The sequence below is a fragment of the Chiloscyllium punctatum genome, chromosome 8 (genome assembly GCF_047496795.1).
Source record: "Chiloscyllium punctatum isolate Juve2018m chromosome 8, sChiPun1.3, whole genome shotgun sequence".
NCBI lineage: Eukaryota > Metazoa > Chordata > Chondrichthyes > Orectolobiformes > Hemiscylliidae > Chiloscyllium > Chiloscyllium punctatum.
Window position 1 is genome coordinate 50,334,876 of NC_092746.1, and position 27,904 is coordinate 50,362,779.

The 27,904-nt window shown below is 39.3% G+C and overlaps 2 protein-coding genes across 5 annotated transcripts in view; one reads left to right on the forward strand and one right to left on the reverse strand.

Moving 5' to 3' along the window:
• The window catches only part of nfx1 (nuclear transcription factor, X-box binding 1), a 69,728-nt gene extending 55,217 nt beyond the window's left edge, over window positions 1-14,511 (forward strand). For both annotated transcript variants that reach the window (XM_072575504.1, XM_072575505.1), the window contains exons 18-24: window positions 504-605; window positions 1,239-1,280; window positions 4,599-4,697; window positions 5,686-5,752; window positions 8,165-8,310; window positions 11,966-12,070; window positions 14,117-14,511. In XM_072575504.1, the coding sequence (XP_072431605.1) occupies window positions 504-605; window positions 1,239-1,280; window positions 4,599-4,697; window positions 5,686-5,752; window positions 8,165-8,310; window positions 11,966-12,070; window positions 14,117-14,195 (640 nt within the window). In that variant the 3' untranslated portion in view covers window positions 14,196-14,511. The remainder of the gene's footprint in view (window positions 1-503; window positions 606-1,238; window positions 1,281-4,598; window positions 4,698-5,685; window positions 5,753-8,164; window positions 8,311-11,965; window positions 12,071-14,116) is intronic.
• A 99-nt stretch (window positions 14,512-14,610) lies between these two features.
• The window catches only part of LOC140480540 (uncharacterized), a 45,541-nt gene continuing 32,247 nt past the window's right edge, over window positions 14,611-27,904 (reverse strand). For all 3 annotated transcript variants that reach the window (XM_072575502.1, XM_072575501.1, XM_072575500.1), the window contains exons 12-15: window positions 23,527-23,676; window positions 21,886-22,040; window positions 20,235-20,361; window positions 14,611-18,168 (exon numbers count right to left, since the gene is read on the reverse strand). In XM_072575502.1, the coding sequence (XP_072431603.1) occupies window positions 17,972-18,168; window positions 20,235-20,361; window positions 21,886-22,040; window positions 23,527-23,676 (629 nt within the window). In that variant the 3' untranslated portion in view covers window positions 14,611-17,971. The remainder of the gene's footprint in view (window positions 18,169-20,234; window positions 20,362-21,885; window positions 22,041-23,526; window positions 23,677-27,904) is intronic.

Here is a 27,904-nt window from a genome sequence, read left to right on the forward strand (position 1 = left end):
CTGCCTGTTATGAGGAGCTAATTCTGCTGCCCAGTTTGAAGCGTTTAAAATTGCTGTTAGTTGTCTCCTGAGAGGAGTTATTGGTGGGATGAAGCTGGTTTTCAGCAACAGCCTGTGGTAGAACTTCAGAATGGAAGTGACGCCTTGCTATGACGTTGACACTATAAGTCAGACATGTCGACAGTCCATCAGTACAGCAGATGTGAAACTGATTAAATATCCATTCTGGCTCACTAGTGGAAGCAAGGGTGGGGAAGCTCATTGTCCAGCTCAATATCATGTGCAAGCTGTGTCCCTAATCTGACTGGTAGCCCAAAGTGGAGAAGCAGCAAAAAAAGCTTTGTAATAATTTGCTCTCGTAATACTTGAATTATAATGCTGTTTCACCAGAGCAAAGTTGAACACATTCCCTCTTGTTTATTGTTTCTTGTCATTTATGATTATAACTTGAAAATGAATCCTCTTTATTTATCTTCATGTTCTTTTGCTTACACTCTATGTAGGATAACTGCTATTTCCATGGCCAGCAAACTTTCTGATGTGCATCTTGGGGACTCGGTGGAAATCAGCAAACTCATTTCTAAGAAAGAAATGAAACAGAGCAGGTAAATCATTCTTTTACGCATTGGGAGATGGAGTTAGAATTTTCCAAACAAAAATGTAAAATAAGTTGCAAAAGCACCAAGGGCAACTAAGTTGAACAATAACTGACCTATTTCATCCAGGTGAGCATGATATGGTTTTATTTTCAACCGCTTGAATTTTGGATGGTGTTTACTTTGATTATAAGGAATCCTATTTCTCAAAAATAAATTGTGGAAAGTTGTACAGAATACTTAGAGACTTAGATCGAGTGGACGTGGGAAAGATATTTCCACTTTGAGATGACCCAAGGACACAGTATCAAATAAAGGGTTGATCTTATAGAACAGATGAGGGATTTCTGCACCTGGGGCCAGGGTTGGGGAATCTGGAATTCTCGCTACAGAAGGCTGTGGAGCTCAAGTCATTCTGTGTATTTAAGACCGAGATAGGTTCTTAATTCGTAAGGGAATCAAGGATTATAGGGAGAAGGCAAGAAAATTGGGTTGAGAAACATATCAGCTGGTGATTGAATGGCTGAGCAGAATGATGGGCAGAATAGCTAATCCAGTGACTTTATCTTGTGGCTAATCAATGTTTGAAGTGTTAATGTCAGGATGGTTGTGCTGCTATAAAATTGCTTCTTTTCCATGCAGATTGGAGTGTGATCAAGAATGTGCGGCAGTAGAAAGAAATAGGTGAGTTATTCTATGACATGCTATGACATGAGATGCATTTTCTAAAATTAAATGTGTTCTCAAATTGCTATAAACCAAATGTATGTTGCCTTTTCACTTAAGACTGCCCAAGCCTGATTTATTTTACAGATTTTCAGTTTGTGATTGATTAATGCATTGAAACAACATCCACTAAAGTGTTTGATTTGCTTTAACTCTGGAATAGTCTTATTAGTTTACACTAAAATACTGTGTGCAGCTATTGATGCCAAAGATCAAAATGATGCGCATTAATTGTTGAAGATGTGCTCAAGTGTAATGAGCAATGAGGAAATATTGGAGAAGCTTGTGTTCCAATATCTAACAATAAGAAACTCCAGGGTTTGGGAGGGGAGGAGGAAGAAAAAGAAAATTCATTACTTTGCATAAATCATTAATTTAGATAACATGAAACCAACATAATCACCATCTTCCAGGTATGTTAGTCTTGTGGGAACACAGAGTTGAGAGCTTTAGTGAATAGTAAATTAAACTATTGTCCAAAACATGATGAATATTTGAAAAGTAAAAACTATCTTTTGAGGTAATTGAATCGAAAGATGTTGGGAACATTTAAGGTGCTGCTGGTTATCAGGCAAGGTGAATGGATGTGTTCAAGGAGTTTTTCCTTCCTCTAAAATTCTTAAACATAGCATATAGTTTGCTTGTGTTCTCCAAATACCTTTTGTCCCTTTATTTTCTTTTTTGCTAAGTTCTGCATTTTTGAAGTTGATTCAGTCCAATCACAATTTAACTTTAATGAACAGATACATGTATTAATGTTCATTCTGTTTAATTCTATTGTTGTGAATTGATGCAAAGATATGACTAGCTTAGTTCCTGTTCTCTGTGAATGTTTAAGCTGTTGAACATATGACTTGATTCATATGATCAAGACACTTCAACAACAAAAAGCTGCCTTTTAATTTGTAAGTAATTTTAATTTATGGACATTGCCATAAAGCACAGTAACAAATTATTTTCTATTTTGGATGTGTGCATTCCAGTGCTGGGCAATGTTAACATGTAAAGTTAACAAATAGTCAATAAAAATGTTTAAAGCTTTTAGGACTATTCCTATAGACAACTGACACTTGCCCTTTATTATACATAAATTAGATAGAACTTGCACAGTCAAATGCAGAAGGTGCTATGCACTGCTTTGTCCTTGCATAAGCTACATACATCACTATCTAGCTGTTCAGTTAACTGTTGAATGGTGTGGCATTGTGCACAATCATCATGAATGTGTGTTTAACTGCCGGAAAGGACTGGCAGTTCCATTCTAAACACCCTTTTAGTGGTGGAATAAGCCTTAATTACTGTCAGACAACCTTTTATAATCTTGAGAGTTAATGTTTCACAGGCTTTGAGCTTTTACTTATTGGAGATTTTTCCCAATTTTTTTGTTTTCAATCTCCCTGTTCCCTATTTCCTAACTCCCTGTCTATTTCTGTTTTAATATTGACTTCTTTATTTTAACTTTGCTATCTTCGCCATAACTCCAGACCAAATCTGTGGCTGATGAGCTGAACCCTTCAATTTGTGGCTAGTAACAGTCTGGCCAACACCAGATTCCAAAAGACTAGTGACAATGGATTTGTAAGAGAAAGTAATTTTGGTAGTGAGGCAAGGTTTTTAGGACAATGTTGATGGATTATTTGATTGCAGCAGGCATACCTAAGTCTATATTTATCCATTTCAAATAGTGATCACTGAGTAGTGGTCAGGATTGAGTATTCTAGCCAATAGTGTTTCCTTATTCCTAGTCCAGGGATATTGAGGACAGTTTTATTGGGAGTTTCCTGTTGTCCTGACTGAGAATCGATTCAGCATAATTTGAGGATCAAACCTCAACTATACTTTTAGGGTAAACTGAATTGAGTCATCAGGTAACCTGGAAATCAGGCTTTCAGAACCATCTTTTCTGCTATTGGTGGATTTATTCCCAATCACATCCAACTTTTATTCCTGATCCTTTGTAGCGTCCGACATTGTAAAGGGTTTCCAGATCTTGAGTGCTGAGTTTGTTCTTTTCAAGGCTGCCATCACCTCTGCTCAAAAAACAGTCCTTTGCTTTTGTCTTTTCTTCTTTCCTGTTTTCCACTGCCCAGCTCTCACATACTAATATAGTCTCTGATTTCCTTTCCTCTTAAGCCCTTGAACATGTGGCCTCCCAGCTCCATGGTTTAAATCTTTTGCAGTGATGTTTCTACTCTGCCATAGAACTGAAATTACCTCTGTCAAGATGCAAATAATATCATATATGACTGTTTCTTTAAATTCTCCCTCTTTTTCACTTTCTCTGCAACCTTTCAGATCAATTGAAGATCCGTTATCTTTCTTTAGTCCCATTCCTGCCTAACAAATCATAGCCAGCACATCTCCAGCAAAGGATTGTCTTACCATCCCCACAATGTTATCTCTAGATCTGTCCTGGATCTATTTTTAACGTTCCTTAGTCTCTGAAGGACAATATCTTTATCTTTAAAGACATAGCATACATGCAAAATGTGAAGCAGATAATCCTCCAGGTCTACCTTTCCACTGCCCCTCAAACTTTGCTACTGGTTTCCATCTCCATTTCATTGTCTTCACTACTTCTGTCTCACTTCATCTGTTAATGGAACTATAATCTATAGATTTATTATCAAGTCTCCACTTTTCCTAGGGCTGTCCTAGCCATCTTCCAAAAACATCAACTCATTAAAACTCTATAACCCCTAGCATCAGCCTTATCCTATGTTAAGTGTTAACCTTTGCTTAGTGGAAGTATGCTCACCTCAAGGCCAAGAGTATAAGTTCACCTAATTGAAGGACTTTGCAAGTATAGGGTAATTTCCAGAAGCTTCCACAAAAGATCATGTCACAAGTTGCAGTTGTTGGATGAAGGCTAATTATTGGCCTGGGCATCAGGAGATCTCCTCTGTTACTTTTAGGAAAATGTAATAGGATCTTTGAGTTCATGTGAGAGGCAGATGGGGGCCTTGGCTTAAAACTGCATCCAGAAGTTAGAATGTTTGACTGTGCAGCATTCCTTTAGTAAAACAGTGTCAGCCTGCACAGTGTGCTGAAGTGATGTTTATCTTGAGCCAGCAGGCTTTATTCACATATGCTGCTGTTGAGCTATAGTTGACCCCTAAAAATTGGCCTGAATGCTAACCAAACAGTGTTGATCCATTAACTTTTGGTTTATATGCATAGCAATGATGGCTGTTTGCTAAACTGTCTTTCAGAAGTGTTTGAGTTCCTCTTTGCTGTTCGTAATGTTTCTTATGTTTTTGTGTATATTTTTCACAGGAGAATAGCAGATGCTTTAAACATTAACCCTGCCTCCGATCCATTTCATGTTCGCAGTTTAGGATCCAAATACAATGAGAGTCTAAAAGAGGATGCAAGGTCGGTGATGATTGGTATTGGGCACATGTAAAATGGAGTGCAGATAAATGATGACCAGTTTTAAAATCACATCTGTGTTTGACATCTTGGCTACAAAGCAAATGGATTAATAATTGTATTTACTAATTCGTCCAATCTGGATAGGCATAGAATTTTCACCAGAGCTTGAAATTCTGGAGTTACACCTGATTAATAAGCAGCTGAGCAAGAGGCAAGTTTTGTGTCCCACCAGATGTAAAAAATCTTTTTTTTTTAGTTTAGGTTACTAGTTATAATGATCATTTGTGTTTCTAAAGGTAGTACTGATTTTTTTTCATTTTTCTCTGGGGCTTGGACGGTTTTTGCCAGAGAAAACGTCTGTGCTATCTTGTCACAAATGTTTCTATAAGTAAACATGTTGATGTTGAGTTGGATGGATTAGTGCCATTTATCAAAAAGCAATCCCTCTGGCTAGATAAAATTAAATTGTGGTCTGCAAGCATCAATTTTCATTTTATAAAATAGAAAAATCTAAGGCATCTCATTCAGTTAGAATGGGTGAAATGGTGATTTTTTTTTTTATTATTTCCTTCACTGGTACATTTTCTTAAATCTTCCAATGTCACATTAAATAAATACGTGGTTGTAATAAAATTGCAATGGTGGCCCTATGCACATAGCGAAGGATTGATATGAAGTGATGAGAAATTAATCCATTTGAAGTGGTCAAAAATAAAGATCAACCATGATCTGAATGGCAAAATAGACTTGGCCGACTCCTGTTCTTCTTTCAGTTGTTTGTGGAAGTAAACAAATGATGCAATCCATTGCAAATAATGTATGATGTTCACAAGTATCAAATCCATCAGGTGGTTACATGTCCTGGAAAGTTACCTTGATTAAAAGTAAGTTTTCTAATAACCAACTGGAAATTAGCATGTGCTTAGTTTTCTGAGATGTATTGATGCAATAAGTCATAGGTCTGTTTTCTTTTTAATCTCAACTAAAGGAAAGATCTGAAGTTTGTAACTGAAGTGGAAGAAGAAATTAAAGCTCTTGTGGAAGCTGTTAGTAAGGTTGGTGCTGCCGCTAATAAAGTGCCTTTATTATTACTCTCCAACACAATGTCCTGTTTTAAAGATTTAACTGTAAAAGAGCTAATTGAACACACATGTTTATCATCTTTGGTGGTCAACATTAAGCCACATGATGTTTTGGAAATGTTCACCAAGTAAGTTGAGATATGTCATCCAATGTAGTAAAGCATGTGGCATCCTCTTCCACATTTTAGCTCAGAATCAAATTGGAAGATGACATTAAACTTTTGAGGATAAATGATGGGTAAACTCCCTCCACTCCAAATTTCTTCTGCTAATCAAGGAGCAGAGTTTGAGGGGTGTGAGGGAAAAGAACCACCTCCCTTTGGTGGCCAGGCGCAGCACTTGGTGGCATTTGAATTCACTTAACAGCTGGAATAAAGTGTCTATAGATGTCCATGAAACCCTGGTTGACTGTCCAAAAAGCTGATCTAGTTCATTAATGTTCTTCAGGGAAGGAAATCTGCCATGCACATGTAGTCTGGCCTGCATGGAGTTGGAATGTCATGTAGTTGTACAGGACTTGGTTAGGTCACTTTTCAAATACTTTGTACAATTCTAGTCAACTTCCTATTGGAAGGATGTTGTTAACCTTGAGAGGGTTCAGAAAAGATTTACAAGGATGTTGCAAAGATTTGGAGGGTTTGAGTTATAGGGAGTGGTTGAATAAGCTGGGTTTATTTTCCTTGGAACATTAGCTGAGGGTTCTCCTTATGGAGGTGTATAAACACATGAGGGATGTGGGATAGGGTAAATAGATATGGTCTTTTTCCTAGAGTGGGGCAGTCCAAAACTAGAGGGCATAGGATTAAGGTGAGAAGGGAAAGATTTAAAAGGTACCTGAGGGGCAACTTTTTCATGCAGAAAAAGTGGTGTGTGTATGGAATGAGATGCCATTTTAAAAGGCATGAGGATGGTTACATGAATAGGAAGGATTGAGAGAGATGTGGGCCAAATGTTGACAAATGGGACGAGGTCAGATTGGGATGTCTGATTAGTGCAGGCAAGTTGAAATGTAGGGTCTGTTTCTGTGCTATGTGACTCATGGATAATGGGGTTGACTCTCAACTGCCTTCTGAAATAGGCAAAAGTGAGGACTGCAGATGCTGGAAACTAGAGTTTAGGTCAGTGGTGCTGGAAAAGCACAGCAGGTCAGGCAGCATCGGAGGAGCAGGGTAATCGACGTTTTGAGCAAAAGCCCTCTATTCCTGAAGAAGAGCTTTTGCCCAAAACGTTGATTTCCCTGCTCTTCCAATGCTGCCTGACTTGCTGTGCTTTTCCAGCACCACTGATCTAAACTCTGCCTTCTGAAATGGCCTAGTAAGTCACTCCGTGGCACCAATCTCTCGAGTCTCAAAAAAAAACAAAAGCAGACTAACCATCTAATATTGATCTCAGCACCAGAAATTATAGTGGTAAAAAAACAGCTTTGTTGACCTTGCAAAGACAACATTATTAACATCTGGGGCTAGTGCCAAAATTGGGAAAGCTGTCTCGCAGACTAGTCAAGCAACAGTGTCGGAATGTCACTGACACCACCCATCACCATCCTGGATAGGTCCTGTTCCACCAACAGGACAGGCCCAGCAGAGATGGCAGCAGAGTAGTAGACAGTCAGGAGAAGTTGCTCTGGGAGTCCTCAACATTGACTTCAGACCCCATAAAAGTCTTACGGCATCAGATCAAACATGCAAAAGGAAATAAATCGCCCACCTTCAGCAATTGACTGTTTCTCATGTTGCACACCACTTGGAGGAAACCGAATGTGCTGTAGGTAGGGCGTTTTCATTGTCCACCACCAAAAGTGGCTCAGCAGTGACACTACTGAGTCAGGCCCTGAAGGGCATAGTTACAAGATTGGGTCGACAATAAGTGGTGAGAGAAAACTTACTTGACCAAAACTTACTTACCAAAACTTCACCAGACCTTCTGAGTTTTTCTAGTATTTTATTTCAAATATGAAGTGTTTGGCTTTCATATAACAATTAAAGCAGTGTTTGTAAAGCTTTGACAGATTTGAGTAACTTTTTAAGGTCAAGTTTTGTTGTTATTACTGACTTTATTCTGTATGACCTCACTAAGTGCTTTAAATGCTGAAATGCTGAGGTCACTTTTGTGAAGTAATGCAAAAGCATTGGTTCACACACTTGATGGAAAGTAGATGAGGGGACCTGATGGTTCTACACACTTGAAATTTAATAATTGCATCTAATTCAAGTAGGCTAGAAGCTTTTGCATTTCACGTATCATTAAAAACTGCTATAATTTTCCAGCACTACATGTTGTGATGTGTTCCTGATTCCCTATTCCAAAAAATGTTATTTCAGATTCTGTAGTTCTCATCCACTCCCATTCCTGAAATATTAAGTGATTTTCTTTAATTTAATCCAGGGCAAACAGCAGAAGAAAAGCCGTTGCTATCCCCCAATGAACCGGGAGCATCGCAGAATCATTCATGAGCTGGCTGAAGTCTATGGTGTTGAAAGTGTCAGTTATGACAGTGAACCCAAGCGCAACGTTGTTATCACTGCTGTGAAGTGAGTATTGACAACACTAAAAGCCTCAACTTGTTTCCTTTCCCACCCACCTGACATAGGGGGGAAAAAAGGTATTTACTCTTCTGTTCATATCTGCGTGTCGCACAGGAACCTTTGGGCACAGTGGAAAAGTTATCCATCTTCCCTTTAGATGGCAAATAAATTTTATGTGAAATTACTTTTGATAATTACATAGATACCTCAAAGTTGCCATCCAGATTGATAGGCTATTAAGAAAGCATATGGGTATGTTAGCTTTTATTGGTAGAGGAATTCAGTTTTTGAGCTATGAGGTCATGCTGCAGCTGTACAAAACTCTGGTGCAACCGTACTTTGAGTATTGCATGCAATTCAGGTCATCACTTTATAGGAAGGATGTGGAAGCTTTAGAAAGAGATTAGAGGAGATTGACTGGGATGTTGCCTAGTACGGAGGGAAAGCCTTACAAGAAAAGGTTGAGGGACTTGAGGCTGTTTCATTAGAGTAGAAGGTTGAGAGGTGACCTAACAGATATAAACGATAATCAGAGGGTTAGATCAGGTGGACAGGGAGAGCCTTTTTCCTAGGATGGCAATGGCTAGCATGAAGGGGCATAGCTTCAAATTGAGGGGTGGTGAATATTGGACAGATGTCAGAGATAGTTTCTTTACTCAGAAAGTAGTAGGGGCGTGGAATGTTGCAGACTCTCCAACTTTACAGGCATTTAAGTGGTCACTGGATAGGCATATGGATGAGGTTGGAATAATGTAAGATAGATGGGTTTCGGATTGGTTTCACAACATGGTGCAATATTGAGGGTCAAAGGGGCTGTACTGTGCTGTAATGTTTTATGTTCCTCCAATTTTTGGTGTCTTCTGCAAACTTGCTAAATTACCTACCATGTTCACATCTAAATCATTTATATAGTTTTCCTTTGCTAATCTGACTATCCCAACCTATGTAAAAGTTAAGTTCACTCATAATTATTGTCCTCATTATCTCCTGACCTATTATCTGTCACATCATGTCATTACGTTAAAGACTCCTGCCACCAGTGCATTTCTTCCATTTTTTATTTCTTTCCTCTTCCCATATGGATTTTGGATCTCTGATTCAAGATCACTTCTTGCTACCATACTTATTTCATGCCATACCAACAATGCTACCGTTTCTTCCAGCTTGTTCCTTTGAAAAGTCAAAAATCACTGAATATTTAGTTCCCAGCCTTGATTATATCATAGCCATGCCTCTGGAGTCATAGAGATGTACAGCATGGAAACAGACCCTTTGGTCCAACCCGTCCATGCCAACCAGATATCCCTCCAAACCCTTCCTGTGCCTCTTAAATGTTACAATTGTACCAGCCTCCACCACTTCCTCTGGCAGCTCATTCCAAACACGTACCACCCTCTATGTGAAAACGTTGCCCCGTAGGTCTCTTTTATATCTTTCTACTCTCACCCTAAACCTAAGTCTGGACTCTCCGACCCCAAGGAAAAGACTTTGCCTATTTACCCTATCCATGCCCCTCATAATTTTGTAAACCTCTATCAGGTCACCCCTCAGCCTCCGCTCCAAGGAAAACAGCCCCAGCCTGTTCAGCCTCTCTCTCTAGCTCAAATCTTCCAATCTTGGCAACATCCTTGTAAATCTTTTTGGAACCCTTTCAAGTATCACAACATCTTTCCGATAGGAAGGAGACCAGAATTGCGCACAATATTCCAACAGTGGCCTAACCAATGTCCTGTCCAGCCCCAGCATGACTTCCCAACACCTGTACTTAATACTCTGACCAATAAAGGAAAGCATATCAAACGCCTTCTTCACTATCCTATCTACCTGCGAGGAGGAGCTATGAACCTGCACTCCAAGGTCTCTTTGTTCAGCAATACTCCCTAGGACCTTACCATTAAGAGTATAAGTCCTGCTAAGATTTGCTTTCTCAAAATGGAACACCTCGCATTTATCTGAATTAAACTCCATCTGCCACTTAGCCCATTGGCCCATCTGGTCAAGATCCTGTTGTAATCTGAGGTAACCCTCTTCGCTGTACACTACACCTCCAATTTGGGTGTCATCTGCAAACTTACTAACTGTACCTCTTATGCTCGCATCCAAATCATTTATGTAAATGACAAAAAGTAGAGGGCCCAGCACCGATCCTTGTGGCACTCCACTGGTCACAGGCCTCCAGTCTGAAAAACAACGCTCCACCACCACCCTCTGTCTTCTACCTTTGAGTCAGTTGTGTATCCAAATGGCTAGTTCTCCCTGTATTCCATGAGATCTAACCTTGCTAATCAGTCTCCCTTGGGGAACCTTGTTGAATGCCTTACTGAAGTCCAAATAGATTACATCTACAGCTCTGCCCTCATCAATCCTCTGTTACTTCCTCAAAAAACTCAATCAAGTTTGTGAGACATGATTTCCCATGCACAAAGCTATGTTGACTATCCCGAATCAGTCCTTGCTTTTCCAAATACATGTACATCCTGTCCCTCAGAATTCCCTCCAACAACTTGCCCACCATCGACGTCAGGCTCACTGGTCTACAGTTCTCTGGCATGTCCTTACCACCCTTCTTAAACAGTGGCACCATGTTAGCCAACCTCCAGTCTTCTGTGACTACCGATGATACAAATATCTCCGCAAGAGGCCCAGCAATTGCCTCTCTAGCTTCCCACAGAGTTCTAGGACACACCTGATCAGGTCCTAGGGACTTATCCACCTTTTTATGGGTTTCAAGACATCCAGCACATCCTCCTCAGTGATATGGACATTTTGAAAGATGCCACCATCTATTTCCCTACAGTCTATATCCTCCATATCTTTTCCACAATAAATACTGATGCAAAATACTCAGTATCTACCTCATTTTCTGCAGCTGCATACAAAGGCTGCCTTGAGGGGTGCTATTTACTCCCTAGTTACACTAGGGAGTGATGTCCTTAATGTATTTGTGAAAACTCTGGATTCTCCTAAATTCTATTTGCCAAAGCTATCTCATGTCCATTTTTTGCCCTCCTGCTTATTATACCCATTTAACTTTGTATTTACACCATTAATTCATCTACTTTGTTCCATATACTGCACACATTCAAGTAATGAGCCATTTATTTTACCTTTTTGTCATGATTTCTCCCTTTTTGATCTGATTTTAGAACAGCCTGAATGTTCATTTATTTTTATTGCTGTTTGGTAGACCTTGCAACTCTGAGATGGGTTACAATTGTCTATAGATCTTGATAGTGATGAAGTGATTGACTAGATACCAACAAGTTTGTCAAAAAAGCAGAATAATTATATTGGGAGGCTTTAATTTTTGCATACTGGGAGAAGTCTCAAAGGTGGCCAGCTTCTTGAGTGTAATAAATTTTTTGATGGTGGATTTGCATTTTAAAAGCATTAAAAGAGAGGGCATGCTGATAGTTTCCAAGTTGAGGAAAATGGCCCCTTTCCGTCTGTTGGACCATTTCTCTTTATGGCTGGAATTGTCAAAAATAGACTTCTATGCTCGTGTTATTCATGTCGTATCTCATTAGCTCTTTCAGTCTAGTAAACTGTATGAAATAGACTGCAGGTTTGTCTGTTTATATTTTATGCCGCAAAACAAATTTGCCCATGATTTTACATTGTCACTTATCTCATTATTTCAGTAATTTTCATTTCTTTGCAGGGGAAAATCTATGTGTCCAAATGTTTCACTCACTTCATTGATTGAAAGAGAGATGGCAGCAAGACCACCCCCACCAATTGCACATTATAGGCAACAAGCACTTAAGTGAGTAACATGAAGTACATCACCTTCACACTGGTAACTGTAATTTCACAAGTGAATTCTTGCATGCATAACCGTACCAAATCTTTAACAAAGTACACTCTTATCTATGTAAAACAATGGATTAAATTTTCCAAAGAGTGACAATCTCATGTAGACTGTCATTTTGTCCCTGCTTTATGAAAGGGGAGAGCTCCAGCATTCTGACAGATTCTGAAAAGGCCTCCTTCAGAAAGTGGCACTGTAGTTCCTTTCTGTCAGGTTCCTCACAGCAGAATTGTCAGGGGAAGTGAAACCACTGCTACTTTAACAGCTTTTGTCAAACAGCAAGTCCGTGAGAAAAGCATGAGGGTAGGGTAGAAGGGAACCATCTAAGTGATGCAGTATTTAGGGTGGGTCACTGGGAAAGATCTGTTTTGGAGGTGGCCAGGAGGAGAGGTCATAGCACATTAGTGTCCAAGGTTTGGGGTAAGGGTCAGCTGCCTCCCAGTGGGACAGAGGCCAATTGGGTCTGAAGGTGGGTGGGGAGAGGGAAAGGTAGAGTGTAACCAACATTCCAGTCTGTTGCAAGGGGGAATGGGGAATTGGTGAGGTTCAGAAAATCTGCTCCTGGGAGGTGAAGTGGGATTGGGTCCAGAGGGGGTAAAGTTAATGGCTCATTACTTGAATATGTGCAGTATTTGGAACAAAATAGTTGAACTAATGGTACAAATACAAAGTTAATGGGTATAATCTTTTTACTACAGAGGCACGGTTATGATATAACCAAAGCTAGGAACTAAGTATTCAGTGATATTTGACTTTTCAAAGGAACAAGCAGGAAGAAATGGTAGCATTGTTGATATGGGATGGAATAAGTATGGTAGCAAGAAATGATCTTGAATCAGAGATCCAAAATCCAGGTCTAGCACCAGGAAACTGAGTCAGCAAATGTAAAGTGTGTCAGGTCCAACAGTGGAAATGGATGGGTCAGGTCTGCAGCAGTAAGAAAAGGCGTATCTGGTCCCTAGACATAAACTGTTAGGTCCTGGGGATTTGTCAAATTTTAGTTCCTTAAAAGTCTTAAATACTTTGTCTTTCTCAAATCTAATTGCCTTCTTTTTGCACGCAGGAATGTAACTTGTGTTGTCTTCTATGCAACCAGATTAAATACAATATGGTCAATGCCTCTGCCATTTGCTTGAACCAGTGTTTACATTGGCTTGTCTTTTCCTTTTTATAAACTCCTAAAAGCTCTTACAATTTGTTTTCATGGCTAGTTTGCTCTGCTATGTTGTTTAAATCAACTTTTTATGAAACTCTGGCATATGTTACTTTTAGACTTGGAATTCAGTTATATTATGATCACTTGTTCCTCAATCTTTTATTATGAGCTTACTAATTAATCTTGCCTTAGTACATAATCGATTTAAAATGGCTTTATCCCTGTTTGATTCACAATGCGCAATATTGTCCAAGAATCTTGCATGGAGGCATTCTACAAACTCATCGTGTGCCAATTTGATTATACTAGTCTGTAAAGGATAAAGCCCCTCCACAGTTACTATATTGTCTTTGTTATACACTCCAATAATGATGAATGAAAATATTGCACAAGCTTTTACAGTGGACAAAAGGAATTAAGGGTTAAAGCTTAAGCCATATAGTCAGCAATAAGGAAGGTGGCTACATATGTCAGAATTAACAAACTAGACATCAGACTTCAAGGTTAATAGCTAGAAGCCATGTTAATAAAGGCCTGGTATGAAACAATGCCTTCAAAGACTGCAAAACAAGATAATATGGAATATGTGTTGATGTTTGGGAACCATCGCTGTAATTATAACCATGCCGTAATCTGTATAAATCTTGGAATTCTCTTGGAGTGAGCGTTGACCGATGTTAAAGTTTCTTTCCAAATGTATACATCAAATAAACAATTATGTTCTCCTGGAGATCTCTACTAACTTGCGAAGTGGAAACAAATATGTTACTTAAGGAGATCTAGTTTACATATGTGATTATTGATAATTGTAAATGTACAAAATAAGATTTTCTATAATTTTACAGGCTTGACAATGGAACAGTTGCCCTGCAAAAGCCGTTCAAGGAAGAACCAGTCATTGATTACTTTGATGTTCAAGACTAGAAGAAGACTTATTTTCAAAAACTTTTGAAATTTAGATCACACATCTGGGAGTAAGTGGTTGAGAAATAACCTGATCAATAATGCACAAAAAAGAATCACTGAAGATTTGTAAGGTGATAAAATTGTGTTGATCTCTTAAACTTCAATTCAATATGCATAACAAAGTGAGCTGCTAGTCTCTGCTGTAAGGTGTCACTGTTGCATGAGACAAACATAAGAATTAAAACAAAATCTGTGGGATGACTATGTAAACCATGCATTCCTATCAGCTGTTGTATTGCTCCTGTTAATGGTGCTGAATAAAGGGTTAACATTGTTTTTCCCTTGGTTTTTTTTTTCTTTTTGAAAGAAATCAACATCAACGTGATAATGTTAAAGGTGGCTGTGTAATAATTGCACTCAACAATTAAATAAATTTCAACAAATATAATTTGTCTCATTTTAATGAGCTATGTGTGAATGAACCTTTGGAAGTAAAGCCACAACAATTAGATTTGTTGCAAACTGTTGGAATACAATAGTTAATCCTTTTGTGAAACATCCTCTCTTCCAGATTAAAATACTCATTCAGTGCATGACTATTAACTGAGAGCCTTTGCAGAGATATTGAGTCAAATGTACAGCACTGAAACAGACCCTTTGGTCCAACTTGCTCATTAGGTCCCTTCTAAATCTTTCCCCTCACAGTCTAAATCTATGCCCTCTAGTCCAGGACTCCCCCACCCCAGAGAAAAGACTTTGTCTATTTATCCTATCCATGCCCCTCATTATTTTATAAACCTCTATAATGTCACCTCTCAGCGTCAGATGCTCCAGGGAAACCGTCTGAGCCTATTCAACCTCTCCCCATAGCTCAAACCTTCCAACCCTGGCAACATTTTTGTAAATCTTTTCTGAACCCTTTCAAGTTTTACAACTTTTTTCCAATATGAGGGAGACCAGAATTGCACACAATATTCCTATTATAATCTCTTTCAGATTTGATTGATTTTACCACTAAACCCAATCTCTGTCCCTTCCTGAAACCTTTGGGATATACTTGAGTATTGTATTACAGAATGTCCCTAACCTCCAGGCAATTGGGCTGTGGAAAGGTGGTAAACCTCACCTACATCTGAAATCTTGTCTGAAGCATGAGGGGCAACATAACCTAAGTGCTATAATTTTAAAAGAGATGTGGGACAGGGAGACACATGGGAATGTGTATACATTAATCTTTGGGGTGGCAGAACAAATTGAGAAAGTGTATTCTTTTAAAACGTGATCTTGCCTAAATAAAGGCAAAAAGTGCAAAATAAAGCAAGCTACCTTAAACCTCCAGAAGTAAATTGTTTTGACGTCAACAAAAGTATTGGGTTCACATCTAGGTACAATACTGAAACCTAGGCTGAGAAGAGTAAGAAAGTGAATCTCCAATAATATTATCAGGAATGAACAATTTCAGCTTTTAAAGAGATGTAATTATGTTTCACTGAAGGTGTAATCCTCCAGAACACTGAACATCATTGCTGCCAGTGTTCAGCCAATTCAATTCCACATAATATCAAGAAGTATTTAGAGAAACTTGACATTTCAGAAATAATACTTAAAACTTCTGCTCCAGGCCTACTACAACGCTTGCATTTACCCAACAATGTGCAAAATTACCCAAGTATGTCCTGTACAGAAAAAGCAGGATCGATCCAACCCAGCCTTTTGATATCCATAAAGTGATATGGATGGTGTCATCAACAGTGCTATCAAGCAGCACTTGCTCAGTGATTACTGGTTTGGGTTTTGCCAGGGCCACTCGGCTCCTGACCTTCATTACAGCCTTGGCTCAAACATGGACAAAAAAGCTGAATTCTGGAGGTGAGAATGACCGCCCTTGTCATTAAGGCCACATTTGATTGAATGAGACATCAAGGAACTGTCATGTGAGCAATTGAGGATTCTGGAGAGATTTTAGAAGGATGGGGGGGGGTAATCGAATTGAAACTCTCAGAAGACTGAGAGGCCTGGCTAGAGTGGACATGACGAAGAAGTTTCCACTAGTAGGAGAAACTAGAACCTGAGGGCACAGACTAGGAGTGAGGGGACAACCCTTTTGATGAATTTTAGACAGTGGTGAATATGTGGAACGTATTGCCGCAGATGGCTGTGGAGGCCAAGTCATTGAGCGTATTTATTTGATTAAGGTCACAGGGAACAGAGAATGGGGTTGAGAAACATATTAGATGTGATTGAGTGGCGTAGTAGTCTTAGTGGGCCAAGTGACCTAATTCTGCTCCTATATCTTTTGGTCTCATGGAGTCAAAAGGAATCATGTGGGGAAGCTCTTTGCTGGTTAGAATCATACCAGATATCTAGGAACATGATTGTGGTTGCCGGAAATCTGTCATCTCCAGGATGTGGCTGGAGGGGTTCCTCGGGGTAGTGTCCTAAGGCCCAGCCATCTTCAGCTGCTTCATCAGTGACCTTTCCTCCATGTTTTTAGGAACAATAAGTCCCTCCAAGGCCCACTGCCTGGAACTATTAGTGGCCACCTTGGCCAGGCTGTGGAGCAGTCAAGAGATAGCCCTTTGACTTGCCTGCCCCTTCCCACACCAAATGCCTGTAGATCAGGAGTGAGGGGCTGAAGTGTAACCAAAACTTTAGTAGCAGCCCCTTCAAATAAACCAAAAATGTGCTGCAAATGGAAACAATCTACATAGACCTGAAACACTCCAGGTTACAAAATCTACACGAGCGAATTATAGTGAATGTGAATCTGGATAAGGGCCTGAGTAACACTTATGATACAGAGGAGCTGAAAAAGACAGCAAGTTAAAAATAAACATTCCCTGCTGCTACATAATTTTTTTTTCAACATGTTTAGGTTCATAAAGCCCAGGGTTACAAGAAATTAAAACTTCAAAAAGAGGGTATACTTAACAAGTTTTGAGAATTTTTGTCCATCCTAGGACAAGCCAAACCGAGACACACACCAGAATTCTTAAAAGCATAGCATTCCAACCATCCTCTCCCAACAAACGCATTGACTTGGATCCCGTTTACCACTCCCTGAGACGAAGAAAGGGAAATGATTTCATCACAGGAAATTACATCACCAACCCAAGGAAACCTAAACACAAATAGAAAGCAGGCCATGCCGCCAGCAATGATGTTACCTAGTATGGTGATGAAACATCTGAAAACAAACCTTCCAGCTCAGCGAGCAAACCTACATCCAAGAGGGTATACCTGTCAAGAACATTTGAACAAAGTCTGGCTGTTTACTGTAGAGAAGAGGGGACCAATGAGAGACCTCATGAGGTGTTTAACATCACGAAAAGATTCAACTGTCGGTATAGTAAAATGTTTTCACCCACTGCTGAGATCAAAATTAGGGCCAAACTAAAATGTAAACACTAGTAAATTCAACAGGGAATTCAGGAAAAATCGTATTTGACTAAAGTGTGGTAAGATTGTAATATGTGCACTCACATAAAAAGTTGAGGCAAACAGCACAGAGGAAGAAAATAATATAAGGAAATATTAACAGGATTAGATGAGATGAGATAGGCAGCAGTCAGCCTGAATGACATCTTTATATACTATGTAAACACTACAAAGGCCACTAAATTTTATGAAGACATGTACACACATCTAACAAAGTTTAAGCCCATACTGGATCAATCATTATTTTCAAACCCTTATGTAAATTCCTTTTCTCTCTTGTCAGGGAACAAAGGTTCTGACAGATTAACTGTCTTTGGTGGACCATAGCAATGCTTTCACAAAGATTAGTAGATCTTCTATCTCCCAGCTTGTCCTTTGCACATGAGCTTTCCTATAGTATAAAAGGCCATCTCTAATGGTGCGCCTTTGGTATCGCCAAAGTGTACAGCTTGGATGGGCAGTGATGATTTATCACGTAGGATTCCTTCATCCGTTCTCCAAATGTGGTCATTGCTATCACAATTGCAGAGCTTTCCTGGGACAGAACAGGATCCTAGAAGATCAACAAAAGAAGTTGATAACCATCAATTCATATAATGCTTCATATATTTTAATTGAAATATCTGGAACAGCTATGTCTGATCACAGGTATAACCAGAGTTGAGTTATTTTGTTGTTGACTTCACTCCATAACTTCATCACCCTTTTAGCGTAGTTTTTGGAAGTTTGTTCATCAATCTCTGCCTTAAATATAATTAATTTGCTCGGAACCCAGTCCTTCACTATGATTTCAACTTGGCTTCATGCTTCATTATTTTCAATCTCTCCATTCTATCAACTCAGGCATACCATAATATCTTTCTGCTTTACCAACAATAGCAAAGATAAAAGTTAAAACACTCTGGAATTCTTTCAACTCCCCGGACTTGTGTTTTTCCCTGTCTCCTTACCATTAAAAATTTCTGCTAAATTTACTTCATTGAGAACATTTTCATTCATAGAATCTTAGATTCCCCGCAGTGTTCAAGCAGGCCATTCGGCCACTCAAGTCCACACTGACTCTCTGAAGAGCATCCCATTCTATTCCTGTAACTCTGCATTTACCATGGCCAATCCACCTGACCTGCACATCTTTGGATTGTGGGAGGGAAACAGAGCGCCCAGAGGAAACCCACACAGACATGGAGAGAACATGCAATCTCCGCACAGATAGTCGCCCAAGGCTGGAATCAAACCCTGCTGCTGTGAGGTAGCAGTGCTAACCACTGACCCACTATATTGCCTGTTACTTCTAGTTTACTACACCTTCCTCTGCCATCACAGTCACTTACAAACTTTTTCATAAATAAATAGCCTTCTTTTGAGCAGGTCTGTGTTTCACCGGAAGGGATTTTGTTACATATTTTGGTGTCATGCTGTTTCCAATACATTTTTTGTAACTATAGGCAAATTGTAAATCAGAACAATTAAGATCATGACTCATCTCAAACTTTGAATAGTCATGTTATAGCTTCATATTTTTAATATATAACATCAAGCCGAATTTAATTTCCCAAAGATCACATTGTAATTCTATGTAAACCTGTAGATGAGCAGGCTATTTACAATGGAGTAATGAGTTTTACAAAGGCATTTATTACTTTAAGATCTTTAACCCAAGTTAGAAGTGATGTTCTTCAGGAGATAATTTAATTACTGTTCAAAGGTAGAACATTAATATAATAGGTGAATATTTAGAGTAGATGCAGTATGTTATGTTCAAAGTGAAATAGCGTTCTCACTATTTTTCTGAACTATTTCTTGTTGAACTTAATGGAGTAATTTTCTTAAGTGGTCATAGCAAGTATAGGAGATTCTGAGGAAGGGTCACTCAACCGAAAACATTAACTCTGATTTCTCCCCACAGACGCTGCTGGACCTACTGAGCTTTTCCAGCAATTTCTATTTTTTGTCCCTGCCTTAGATATTAGATATAGAACTCCTCCAGTGTGGAAACAGGCCATTTGGCTCAACAAGTCCACATGAACCCTCTGAAGAGTATCCCTCCCAGACCCATCCCCTTAACCGGTAATCCTACATTTCCCATGACTAATGCACATAGCTGACACTTCCCTGTACACATTATGGGCAATTTAACATAGCCAATTCACCTAACCTGCATATCTTTGGACCGTGGGAGGAAGCCCACGCAAACGCAAGCTAACATCACACAGATAGTGGTCTAAGGCTAGAATTGAACCTAGAACTCTGGCACTGTGAGACAGCAGTGCTAAACCACTGAGCCACCATGGCATGCCACTTTAACTGATTAAAGTGCTTTATTAGGTATAGATTGGTTCATCTTTAATTTGTAACAAATTAATCAAGTTATTCCAACATTTATATCACATGACTCTGAATAAAACAGGTTTTAAACTTCATTTATTAAATCTAAATTAGTGAAATTATGATAATTTCTGTACTGACCAGTAAAAATTGTAACATTTTAACTTACCTTCATCAAGATGTTACACACCATTTTAAAACTTACAGTGGGTTTTATTTTTAATCCTGAAAACCAAAAATCCATAGTCCAGGACACAGCTAATTAAAGCTAATGGTTTGGAGTTTCTCAGATACCTGTCATTCCACAAGCACAGCGACCACTCTCTGGACTTGCACCTCCCCAGTAGAACATTCTTCTTCCATCCCAGGATGTCCACCAGCCCCAGGCTGCTTGAATGAAGCGAATATGGCGACAGTCCAGCTATAGACACAATAGCACATTCTGAACAGGAGGAACATAAAACCATAAAGCACTCATTCCTGCAACCCTACTCAGGTTTATTTTTACTGGATTATTTGCTTTTTCAAGTAGTTTTTGATGCATTTAGAACAGCTAGAGATTCTACCATGCTGCCTTCGCCCCCCCCCCCCCCCCCCACCCCCCAATTATCCCAGAAGCCCCCTCTAACACACACACACATTATTATCAGGTTGTAAGTTTGGTCACTGAGCTGGTAGGTTTGTTGTCAAATGTTTCATCACCATGCTCGGTAACATTATCAGTGAGCCTCCGGTGAAGCAGTGGCGTTCTTTACCACTTGCTATTTATGTGTCTTGGTCTATTGTGGTGGATAGTATCATTTCTGGTTCTGTTTCTGAGAGGTTAGTAAATGGGGTCCAAATCAATGTGTTTGTTAATGGAGTTCGGGTTTGAATGCCAGGCCTCTAGGAATTCCCGTGCATGTTTTTGTTTAGTCTGTCCCAGGATGGATGTATTGTCCCAGTCGAACTGGTGTCCCTCTTTGTTTGTGTGTGTGGATACCAGTGATAGTTGGTCACGTTTTTTGGTGGCTAGTTGGTGCTCATGTATCCTGGTGGCTAGTTTCCTGCCCATCTGTACAATGTAATGTTTGTTGCAGTCCTTGCAGGGTATTTTGTATATAATGTTTGTTTTGCTGGTTGTGGGTACGGGGACCTAATCAGTGGTTGCTTTAGTGTAGTAGTGGGTTTGTGGGCTACCATGATGCCTTGGGGCCGAAGCAGTCTGGTGGCCATCTCTGAAATGTTTTTGATGTATGGTAGGGTAACTAGAGTTTCTGGGCATGTTGTGTCTTGCTAGGCAAAAGTGAGGACTGCAGATGCTGGAGATTAGAGTCAAGATCAGACTGATGTTGGAAAGGCACAGCAGGTCAGGCAGCATCCAAGGAGCAGGAAAATCGACGTTTCGGGTAGGAGTCCTCATCAGGAATCAGAAACAATGTTGTGTCTTCCTGTTTAGATCTGTTGTGGTGCCTTGTTTATTCAGCTCTATAATCTGTCAGTGAGTTCAGTTTTATTTAACCACAAAGTGATTTATTTTGGGAGGAGGCAGGAAATGGAGAGTTTATTTCCATCATATTGGATTGTACATGCGCTACACGGTATCTTCATTTATTTAGTGAATTCAAATAATAAAGCCATTTTTTTAATTTCACAAAAAACAAAGGTGTTCAAAGGCAAGGCACCAACAGGTTGAATGAAAGGGAAAACTGGAAAGCTGAATGAATGGACAATCAGTCACTGTGGGTCCACGGTGCTATTGGAAATTATCAGGACAGGCCAACAATGGAATTAACCCTCAAACAGACTTAGATTTTGGACTGAAGTAACAACAAGCATAGGGTTTAGAAAAAAATTGCAATGTATAGGAGATGAAAGAACATAAATTTTGCAAAACTGTTGAGAAAGCTTAAAAATCTGCACTGATAATAAACTGTGCTCTTTATGAATTTTCCAGTCCCCTGACCTTGACATACTGCTCACAGGATTCAGAAATGCTTGTGAGAGCATTCAGCTGATTCAGCTCTGCTTCATATTTTATCTCTTTTCTGTAGCAGCCAGGATCCTCACAGGGAGCTACTCTTGTGCGTCTTTCACTGTCATGGCTCACGATGGTTATACCTGCATCAGACACACGGCAGTCAGTGTTTTTTTTGAAAACTCTTATGTAAACACCTTGTAATAATTTGTGGCCAAGATTTTCTTCTTAGTTGCTGTTGAATTTGTGGCAAATTAATGTGTTTTGGTATAAAGGCATAATTCATATTTTCTTCTAAATCCCATTGTTTCATTGTCGTGTGATGAAGCAGAATAAATTTGCAATTGATTTAGCAACTTCAACCCCAGTTAACTGCCATTATGAGAAGGGATGCAACAAGACATTCTTTGTAATTCCAGCATGAACAATTATTTTTCTAATTATTGAAGCAGAATGTGCATAATATGGAATAAATTATTAGATGGAAACATTGCATCATTTATCAGAATACCCTTCTGGTGAGTTTGATCATTTTTATCATGAGGGCTGTGAATTAAAATCTTGCTCACAATGCCATCTTTTGGAATGAGATGGGTATGAAAGGGTTAACACAGTTTTGTTCTGGTACTTGACAAGTTATCAGTTGAATGCTAATACAGCTTCGATCATTCAATTTAACTGCTGCATTTGTGTATCACAATGCTGCCTGTGTCGCATTCTACTTATCACCACATCATTCAGACTGGTCGTAAGATCAGAGATGGGAAATTCTGGATTGAATTTAGATTAAGATGATTTTGGACCAGTTCAATATCCTAGAAATATTTGCCAAGTTTTAATTGTAAAACTGTTGCAAAATTTGGACCAGTTGGGCCTATAAACTAATGTCCCTTTAGTAAATGATTCTGGACAGTAATTTATCTGATTCTGCTATTCAGCAGGTTACCAATAAACTGAATGGCAGCTGAGGACAGCAGCAGCCTTCCTACCCTGCTACACTCTCCACAACAACCCACCTTTGACGGTCCCTATCCCCACCACCACTCATCATCATAAGTGGGATTTTAATTGGAAGTCACCTACAGATGTATATGACATGAGTAGAGCCCAAAATGTCAGTTTACAAACCCTGAAGAAATTCCAACACTCCCGAAAAATTTCAAGCACATTCTACCTCTGGAATACATCTCTAAAAAGTTAACATTTTAGAATAAATGTGCTCTTAACTATGCCTGTAAAATTCTGATTCAATTATCTTAATTGAAACCTTGTTAAAATTTGTGTTTACTTTAAAGTTTACCATAGAGATTCCACCATTTAGCTGATACCGTTCTATGACAATGTGATTGTGAAGGATAAACAGGATGTGTGCTAATAGGCAGGTGGAACTGGTTTCGTATGGAATTTGGGCCAGCACAGATTGGTTAGGCCACAGGGTCTGTTTCCATGCAGTATGACTCAATGAATGGCTGCAACTACGTTGTGTCTTAAATGTATTTCTGTGGTTTTGAATTTATTCATTCATGAGTCTTTCAATTATTTTAATAACAGCTCTGTTGATTTTCGGCTTTTGTTCAGATCAAGAATAACTAGCGACAGTCACTTGTCATTTTGACAGAATCTAATTACCTGTTGATTGGTCAGAGGTCAAATCACAGAAAACTTCAAATGGTGCAACTCCCCTTCCAGCACCATCTGGGTCAATGACATAACGACGTGATTCCTGGAACCCTGCCTTTTTCAGTGCAGTACAGGACTCCAGCACCGAAACCTGGGAACCTATAAACCACAGGCAAATCACACAGCCAGTGTTAAATTGACTGCATGTAGAAAATATACATGGATAGCATCACCTCAAGGACAAAGGACTTGCCACAGATGGTTTGCACTTTCACTCTGGTTTGTATGACTTTCAGCAATAACAATTCAACAACAACTTGATTTTTTTTAAATTAAAAGAAAGTCTCAAGTTATTTCACAAATAGGGTTGAAAGAGATAGATGTCAAACACAGGAGGAAGAGATTAAGGGACTGAGGTAGGTTAGTGGGGAACTGTGCATTTGTTTTGGGAGGCAGGTTTTAAGAAATTTCTTGCTAAGGAGGAACTTGTAGCAACTATAACCTCAACATCTGAGGGAGAGCTCTGTGGTGAACGTTGTAGTGAAAGGGTGTGGGGGGATATTCCAAAAGTCCCAAGTAAAAGGGATAGAGGGAAGGAAATAGGCCTGAAAGAGATTATAGGGATCGAATTAGGAAAAGCAAAAGGAAATTTTGCCAAGTACCTTCCAATCCTTTTATTAATTATTTAAACCTCCGTTTCTGTATACTCATCAGTGCTGTGTAAAGTAGTTCAAATCCCTTTTCAGCCTCCTGTTCTATGATTGAGATTGTGTTAGCTTACTGTTGTGAATCTGTGCCCTGTTAAATCTTAAATGCCTACAAGGTTAAAATTGAGCCTTTTCCACTGGAAACATTCAAAATCTCCACAGCCTACCATCAGAATTCATGTTTAATCCTAGCTACGGATTCAGAGCCCTTCACTGCACGGTCTCCAATGCTTAGTTGTCTTTCATATAATTGATTGATTGTACATTGTCTCCCACATGGGACTGAGCCAATGCATTATACAAACTCTATCACTGAGGTATATGTACTACTGGTTTAGTTATACATCCCAAGATCCTACTTAACTCTATTCACTGCTGCTTTACAATGTTTTGTGGGCTTCAGCAATTTATCTACCAATGTCTGCAAATCCTTTTCTTGCATTTTTACTGTAAAATAAGACCTTGTGGTGCCACTGCTTATTAAATTTACAGCTAAAAAGATTGGCATCTTTTCAGTGAAACTAGTCCTCGCTGAACAGTTTCCTCCTTCCCAAGGAATGGTTCTAATGTATCGTGGTTCCAAATGCACCATCCTTTAAGCCTTACAATCTTTTTTTGTCTCTCTCACCCAGCTCAGAGTGTGGCACTTCTAGTAATTCCAAGATTACTACCTTGGGAATCTCAGACTATTCCTTTCCCTTTGAAACTGAATTTCAAAGGTTGAGCCTGCTCTCTCATAATTGCTTCCTATGTTAACCAAAGCCTGTGGCTATTTTCACAATCCTTTAAGAAATGTTTCTCTACCTACTTATTAAATCTTGAGGCAAAGTACCATAGGGAACTCCTGACATGACTGCAAAAGAAAAATTAGCTATCTCTCTATTAATAGGATCTGTATAATGATGACCTTTCTGGTTTTTTTTCTACTTCCTTAACAATGTTTTTTTCTCTCATTATGCCCTGCTGTCTGCTTCATAGCTATTCAGTATCTGGCAATAGCATCGGAACTTTGGGAATACCCATATTTTTTAACTCTGTTTCTTCAGCAGTGACCTATTTAGTTAATTTTTCAATCTGTGGAATAGTGGTAACATGGAATGTGTGGAATTTAACTCTGCACTTTGGAAGCTGTACCCCGATCATAAATACCAGGTGCACACCTGCCTCCGTGACTTTCCTACAAACACTTTGACTGGTCCTTAATTAGATCAAGGCAGGTCTCTCAGTACCTTCTGGGAAGGAAGTCCCGCCTCTGAGATCTAATGAACAATCAAATGACTGGCAGATCCCACCAGTGCCACCATGAGGGATGGTCACTACTGGTACTGCATCCAATTCCCAATATGATCGTACTTGGAGCCAGTCACCAAGGTAACTGGAAGGGCTTCGTGAGGGCCAGACTATGGCTGGAGATAGGGTCTAGTATGGGAAACTGCAGTAGATAAGTCACAGAAGGAGGGGAAAGATCTTGAGGAGGTTTGCCTCCAAGGGACTGCACTCACCACCAAAATAGTACTGAAAGTGCCAGACAGCAGACCTGATGCCAGCCTCTGCCTGCTGTGCATAACATTGCAGCAGGAATAGGGGAGGGTAGATAGGTGCCAAGAACCATGCCATAGTATTGAGTCCAATTTTTTTAAAACCACAACCACTGCCAAACTGCTCCTGGGCGGGTATAAAATTCAAGCTCAAATGTTGCGTTTTGCAGACATCAACTCGTCACTAAAATGTCGGTAACGCAATTCTCTGATAATTCCGACAAATGTAATGTTCACCATGCACAGGACTGCCCACAGTTTATATATTACACGTCATGAGCTGTTCTTATTAGTCAATTATTTCCAAATGATGAATCCATCTTTTATATGCTATAGTTGACTCACCAATCATTACTAGTCTTGATCAAGCTTTCCCAGAGTAGTACGACTAAAGAAACAATGAGGAAAAAGAACATGCTTGTATTTTAGATTAGATTAGATTCCCTACAGTGTGGAAACAGGCCCTTGTTGTCACGAAAGTACCAGAGATAGTAAAGGCAATTAAACCCAAGCCTGGCTTCCAGAAGTTAAAAACAATATAAGGAATTGACCTGGGAACAGACAGTCTCCCTCTAACTTTAGTCCCAGAATTATACTTAAAAAAAAACTAAATTACAGTAATCACAGATGTTATTCTGTAATGTTTATTGTGAGCAAAGGAAGGCAATTCAGAATTAATAATTTCTTCAAATAGAAATGATCTTTGTTTAAAACCTCCTTTTAGTAAGGTCATTGTAATAATACCATGTATTATGAAAGAATGAAATGTTACAATGTTTTTGTGTTTTCCTTGGCTAAAGATGTTTCCAATTTGTAACTAATCAGCCAACTTACCAAAACATCTGCAGATCATAAAATCTGTCACTAAATCTACAAAAAGCATTGAACAGGTAATGCAAGTGGGAGTAAAACAACGTCTGTTTCAATTGCACCCGAGATGGTTTTTTAACTGTGGAAAGCTAAGTGACAGCTGGATTTCTTGTACTGCAAGAAACCTCTGTCAAGAAGACTCCTGCTTTGTAACAGGCTGCTATCAAATCAGAGGCACAACCATCTACAAGGTTTATACAATATTAAAACTAACATATAATCTTAGCACTTTATGCATAAATCATTTAAATGTTTTTTGAGTTTTCAAAACATTCAAACTTTATCCCCCCCCACACTGCATTTGTACAACTAAGATGTAAGGGCTGCTCACAATGAAGCTGGTCACACGCCCGATGTAAGTGCAGCTGGAGTGCAGAGGATTGGTGGAAAGTTGGGCAAGAACAAGGTACCAAGATCTCTCCACAGAAGTATCTTGGAGAACATTAATTGAGAGGCCAGCACAATCCTTTTGCCTATTGATATCCCCATATGTTGAATCTCCAATCTACCTGGGAATTTCAGCCCAGGAAAGAAATCAACTTCCAGGTCTTTGTTAAAATAGATGTAAACATGTGGCCTATCGGAACATCTAGGGTAAAGTCATAGCCTGATCCAATTTTTACTTATGGTCAGCACTTTGATTCTTGCGCATTACAAGCAGGGATTTCAACTTTTATAGGGGACCCGCCACTGGTCTACTGACTGTCAATTTATGTATCTAATGTTGTGTATCATCCTCCAACAACTTGCCCACCATCGACGTCAGACTCACTGTTCTATAGTTCCCTGGCTTGTGCTTATCACCTTTCCTAAATAGTTGCACCACATTAGCCAACTTCCTGTCTTCCGGCACCTCACCTGTGACTATTGATGATGCAAATATCTCAGCAATTGGCCCAGCAATCACTTCTCTACCTTTCCACAGAGTTCTAGTTTATACCTGATCATGTGTCCTGGGGATTTATCCACTTTTATGCATTTCAAGACATCCAGCACTTCCTCCTCTGTAATGTGGGCATTTTTCAAGTTGTCATCATCTATTTCCCTACATTCTATATCTTTCATGTCCTGTTCCACAGTAAACACTGATGCAAAATACTCATTTAGTAACTCCCCCATCTCTTGTGGCTCCACACAAAGGCAGCCTTGCAGATCTTTGAGGGACTCTTTATCTCCCAAGTTACCCTTTTGTCATGTCCCCTTTTTGCCCTCCTGATTTCCCTCTTAATTATACTCCTACTGCCTTTATACTCTTCTTAGGATTCACTCGAT